At 42.9% G+C, this 6,364-nt stretch overlaps 1 protein-coding gene across 1 annotated transcript; it reads right to left on the reverse strand.

Annotated features, from left to right (window-relative positions):
• Nucleotides 1-4,911: 4,911 nt before the first annotated feature.
• On the reverse strand, nucleotides 4,912-6,153 carry LOC123472596 (uncharacterized protein K02A2.6-like). Its single transcript, XM_045174459.1, has one exon. It carries the CDS (start codon nucleotides 6,151-6,153, stop codon nucleotides 4,912-4,914), a length of 1,242 nt encoding a protein of 413 aa, XP_045030394.1.
• Nucleotides 6,154-6,364: the final 211 nt, after the last annotated feature.

The raw sequence follows: 6,364 nt of genomic DNA on the forward strand, positions 1-6,364 counted from the left end.
CAATGAACAGATTTCGGGAAGCTGTCTTTCGACGTCTGCCAGACCTAAAGTATTAAGAATTCAGAAACTTTGAAAAACTCATAGAAAAGCTGAAATGACAGCCATGGCAGTGGAAGAAACCCATGTTAGATCCAGACTAAATACTTTTCAGTCCAAATACGTCGAAAATAATAGAAGGGAATTGACTAAAGTAAAGGCGCTTTAGATCTTGTAGTACCCAGGTGAGATCAAATCACTCACAAAAACATTTAGAAGAAAACATGGAGAAAATGCAAAGGCAATTATCTACCAGAAGGAAACGTGAGTTTTCACAGCGCTCACCCAGTCAAAACCCTCAATCAATAAAAAGGGATTCATATTTTTGTGATTTTCACAACTTGATTAGGGCTATCACTTCACAAACAATTGTAAGCAAGGAGAGTCAACCTAATGATAAATGTTTTCGTTGTAAAGAAATTGGACACTATGAGCAAATTTTGTCCCCAGATAAAAATTTGAAACCTCCTCAGAGGGTTATGACGGAAATGGAAACAACTCCCCTTGTTTGAAGAAAGGGGAAACTAAAAATTACCGATGTAAGCGTTAGGCCTCGGTGCAACTAAGAAAAGCCCCGACATCATATAAATAGTTGCTTGCAGTAAGGTGTACTGTTCCTAGGATAAAGAATAAAAATACTTAGGATTCTGTTGTTAAGCACCTGTTTGACACAGGAAAGGAAAGAGTTAGTAGTCAGCACATTTTCATAAGCAAGATGGAAAGGAAGGGCGCTCATCACGGAGGCTTTTGAGGCAGAAGAAACGCCACGCCAAGCGTAGGCAGAAATTCATTGTCGTAAGTGGAATGGTTGAAGATTGCGTTCTGGGGCGCGATGCACTTTGGAATCATCAGTTTATCTATAACGGAACAGCCAACAGTCAATCTACCGTGTCCCGAAATTGATAACTTCCCGAAACAGAAAAATGCCTTTGTGATTAGCAAATCTTTGAGAATTTCTCCAAATTCCACTCAGTCTCCTAGAGACTTGAGAAGAGGAAACTCGCCTACCAGCCACTCTCAATACTTACCATTTTGTTAGATGCTGTAACATGTTCCCTCCGGGCTTAGCTTAGGTCCCTACTTCTCTGGCTTCACATCGTTCACTCGTGTGGTGGCTGTTAATGGAACAGATAAAAAAACCATATTTCTACCTCACCTTACAGTGTGGGAACTCTTCATATTTCCAGACCTTCAAGAAAGCCTGTTGAAACAATGGCTTCAATTAGCGTAGCTTCAGATCCAGTCAACACAGACGATAGTTGAGTCGGCTCTTCTAGACGTAGATGAGGAAAACAAGAAATTTGGCGTAGATTAATAATAAATAATTATAACAGTTTTGCTTTTAAAGCCAGTGAGTTGGAAATCTACTACTTTAGTAAAACATGTCATTGACACACAAGGACAAGGTCCTATTCGTCAAAGGGCATATCGTGCGTCTCAAAACCTGGGAGATAGCAAAAATATAATCGAGGAACTGATGCAAAATGGAAATAATTCGTTATTCAATAGTACGTAAGGACAGCCCCGATATTCTTAGTAACTAATAAAATAGGGGATGTCCGTTTATGTGTAGATTTTAGAAAATTAAATGCAATTACAAGAAAAATAATTTTCCTTTACCTCGTATTGACGACGTTTAGATTTACTGGTGGGACAGGAATCAAAGAAAAAAACAGCCTTCATAGTCATTGGCAATTTGTACGAATGGAATCGTTTGGCGTTTGTTTAACCAACGCCCGGGGACGTTTCAAGACTGATAGATTCAGTTTTACGAAAAGTTATTGGAAAAGAAAATTGGTCTCGTTTATCTTGACGACATAATAATTTTCAAGAACAATTGAAAAACATTTACCAATTTCAAGACATTTTTCCTCTTAGAAAATGCACCTAAAAATGGAAATTGTCAAAATGTGAATTTTAGCGCAATCGTTTCTATCTTGGACACGTAATCACGGAGGAAGGAATAAAACCAGACCCTGCTAAAATTGATACCCTTGTGAATTACAAAAGACCACAGTTAAAATTACAATCTTTTTGCTATCTCCTTTGGTTTTGGAGACGTACGATATGCCTTTGACGAATAGGACCTTGTCCTTGTGTGTCAATGACATGTTTTACTAAAGTAGTATGGCCTAACTCACTGGTTTTAAAAGCAAAACTGTTATAATTATTTATTATTAATCTACGCCAATTCTCTTTGTTTTCCTCATCTACGTCTAGAAGAGCCGACTCAACGGCTGCTGTGTTGATTGGATCTGAAGCTACGCTAATTGAAGCCATTGTTTTAACAGGCTTTCTTGAAGGTCTGGAAATATGAAGAGTTCCTAACACTGTAAGGTGAGGTAGAAATATGGTTTTATCTGTTCCATTAACAGCCACCACACGGAGTGAACGATTTGGTGTCGTAGAGATGTAGGGACCCAAGCTAAGCCCGGAGGGAATATTACAGCATCTAACAAAATGGTAAGTATTGAGAGGGTTGAAAGGGTGAGTTTCCTCTTCTCTAGTCTCTAGGAGACTAGTGGAATTTGGAGGAATTCTCAAAGATTTGCTAATCACAAAGGCATTTTCTGTTTCCTGGAAGTTATCAATTTCCGGGACTCGGTAGATTGACTGTTGTGTTCCGTTATAGATAAACTGATGTTTCCAAAGTGCATCGCGCCCTAGAACGCAATCTTCAACCATTCCACTTACGACAATGAATTTCTGCCTAAGTGCTTGGCGTGGCGTTTCTTCTGCCTCAAAAAAGCCTTCCGTGATGAGGCGCCCCTTCCTTTCCATCTTTAAGCTTATGAAAAAATGTGCTACTAATAACGCTTCTCTCGTCTCCTGTGTCAAACAGTGCTTTGACAACAGAATTTCGTATTTTTATTCTTATCCTAGGAACTGTACATTTTACTGCTAAACTATTTATATGATGTCGGGGCTTTTTCTTAGTTGCACCGAGGGGCCCAACGCTTACATCGGTAATTTTTAGTTTCCCCTTTCTTCAAACAAGGGGAGTTGTTTTCCATTTCCGTCATAACCCTCTGGAGGAGTGGGTTTCAAATTTTTTATCTGGGGACAAAAATTTGCTCAGTGTCCAATTTCTTTACAACGAAAACATTTATCATTAGGTTGACTCTCCCTTGCTTTACAATTGTTTATTGAGTGATAGCCCCAATCGTTGTGAAAATCACAAAAATATGAATCCCCTGTTTTATTGATTGGAGGGTTTGACTGTGGTGAGCGCTGTGAAAAACTCACGTTTCTTCTGGTAGATAATTGCCTTTGCATTTTCTCCATGTTTTCTTCTAAATGTTTTTGGTGAGTGTTTGATTCCACCTGGGTACTAAGGCGATCTAAAGCTTCCTTTACTTTAGTCAATTCTCTATTATTTTCGACGTATTTGGCCTGAAAAGTATTTAGTCTGGATCTAACATGGGTTTCTTCTACTGCCATGGCCGTCATTTCAGCTTTTTCTATGAGTTTTTCAAAAGTTTCGAATTCTTAATACTTTAGTCTGGTCTGGACGTCGAAAGACAGCTTTCCCGAAATCTGTTCATCATGATTTGTTCTCTGGAAAAAGCTGTTGCTTTATCTATCGTGGATTTTATAGGATACGCTAAGTGGAAGGCCTTGCGTATACGATTCGCATAACGTCTCATATTCTCTTCGGGTTCCCGTTGCATATTATGAAATTCATCGCTTTGTTTAAATCTGGTCTCTGTAGAGTGGAAAATTTTAATTAAACGCTCTTTTATTCTGTCGTAAATTTGCGCGCTAATTGGGTTTTCAAGTTTAAAGTTATCAAACTCATCAGCCGCTTCACCATAAAATTTGAAGCGTAGTAAGATAATTTTTCTTGACTTCTCAAAATCGCCTAAAACCAGTACTGATTCTAGATGTGCAAGCCAGTCATCAAAGCGACCGGAGCGATCACGGTCTACGTAAATTCCGACGTTACTAAATAACGTCATTGCTTGGCTTTGTTGTAACTTTTTATTTTCATCGATAGCCTTAGAAATAAAATTGTTTGTGTTTCCTATACTGTTTACTTTTGTCGGACACATTACTAAGGGATTCATTTTAGGAATTGAGCTGGTAACTTAGTACTTTGGAGTTGTTCCGTTATTACTTTGCTTATTGTACATGCTTGGGATTTTTACACTTTGTCCACTTAACGCAAGTGGTTGTGTATGTAAAGGGGTTGAGGTAAGATATGATGGCTGAGAGCTAGTTCTAAAAACAGGCTGTCCATTATGCTTCGTTTTCTGAGAATTAATGCAACGTTTAGTATTCGTTAGAACGTGTTGCACAATACAATCAACTGCTTTAGAAGCATCCTCATAATCCATTCCGGATTTCATCAAACGGCTCAATTCTTTTACGTATATTTTAATGGACATGTCTTGGTTTGTTTCTTCTGACGGTTTGTTTTGCATGATTTTGTTTGACTGGTCAACGATCGACGCTGGAGTAAAGGAGACTGTTGTAGTCTTAAGTGCTTAGTCTCGACTGGTGTATTCACTGTCTCCCCTCACCCGTTCGCCGCTAGGGGCGGGTTGAGCTGAGGCCAATAGGTCACCTAGTGGTTCACATTACAACATCTTCCCTTTCCATGCAAATTTCAACACAAGAACAGGATTCTGGATAGGACAGCGCACTAATGCGTAGAACGATAGAAGAAGAGATAGGCGTAAGGTGAGATGTGGATGAATGAGGCACGATTACTAGTTATGAAAGGCAAGAGAAATGAAGACATAGAATTACTCAATGAAGGACACAAATCTTAGTTAATGGTAAGCAAGTGAGACAACAATATCAGGATCTACGATAAAACCCTTGAAACACGAGCTGGACCTCCCGACCGAGCACAACCCGATAGCGGTTAAGTTAACTCGGGTCTACCGGGCGGGAAAACTGGCGGCCAGAACGGGTGAACATTGGGACCGGCACACTCCTTGCTGGGGTATCCCCACAAACCGCACCGCTGACGGCCTGGCGCTCAAGACGTGGCCCCGGCGCTGGACTGGGGTAGGCTGGCCGCACTGCTAAAGGCGAGGCATTACCCCGCGAAGGGGTAGAACGACACTCCGGTTGGGTAGTTGTTGTAGACTGGGCCAGTACTGACCCGGAACTAGGGCAAGGTGTGTCACAGCCCACCGATGGGGTCGCATGGAGAGGCGTTGCTGGCGCTGGAACAGAGTGCGTCAGCCCTGGCGACGGGAAAAGCACCGAATGGTCTGCTACACTCTCCAAGGCTCCATTTGTCGTACCTCGAGGCAGTAGGGGCTTACTGGGTGCGTCCAGTGGTGACGACGAAGAATGATCAATGTTGATGGCCCAGCGTGTTCTGCGAAACAGTCGGCCATCGGATAATCGGACCAGATATGAATTCGGCTCTCGACACACCTTTTCAACGGTTCCTGGCTGCCACCGAGAGTTGACACGAGCCCTGACTCGTTGCCCCACAAATAGGGCGGATGAGCGCACGTCAGTGCAGCGTGTATTCTGGAAGTGAGCCTTTCCTTGTCGTCGTCGTAACTGCAGCTGCACGAACGATGAGGGGACCACCCTCGGGGTGAGAGCAGACGGAAGGAACGGGAGTGAGCCGCGAAGATGGCGGCCTTGTAGGAGCACGGAGAGAGATGGTAACTGGTCCGATACTGGCGTTGAGCGGACTGCTGCCAAGACTTCCCACAGGGACTTGCCGTCCCGGAACATTTTCAACATGGTCTTTTTTACTGTCTGGATGTGCCTCTCTGCCAGACCATTAGACTGCGGGAACTCGGGGCTGGAAGTCAAATGACGAACTTGTCGTTTTGCACAAAAACGGTTGAACTCAACGCAGTCAAACTGCTTCCCATTGTCGGATATAATCTCCTCATGGGTCCCGAAATCCGCAAAAAATCCGTCAAGGGCTTCAATGGTGGATGACGACGTGAGCGTGCGCAGTGTCGCCACACACGGCCACTTGCTGTACTCATCCACTAACAGCAGGTAGTGGACACCGCCAAACTGGAAGATGTCGGCTGATACCTTCTGGAATGGGTGGACCGGGATGCGGGTGGGAAACAGGGGCAATGCTGGATTGTTATGCCGATTTTCTTGACCCGATGGGCAGCTGGCCACCATGTTACGGATCTGGTCGTCACAACCGGGCCAATAGACGAAGAAAATGCTTAAAGCGACCTTTATTTTTTAAAGAGCCGTTTGTATTTGAGGCATCGCGGACACTTAAGTCGCGCCATCTGGGCGCGATCTATAGTCAAATCAGATGTCATTTGCGTTAGCTGTGCACGAGATGCCTCGCATGCCCGAACAATGTCGCATGCTTTCGCTAGAT

This window comes from Daphnia magna, linkage group LG5, assembly GCF_020631705.1.
Source record: "Daphnia magna isolate NIES linkage group LG5, ASM2063170v1.1, whole genome shotgun sequence".
In the NCBI taxonomy this organism is placed as follows: Eukaryota; Metazoa; Arthropoda; class Branchiopoda; order Diplostraca; family Daphniidae; genus Daphnia; species Daphnia magna.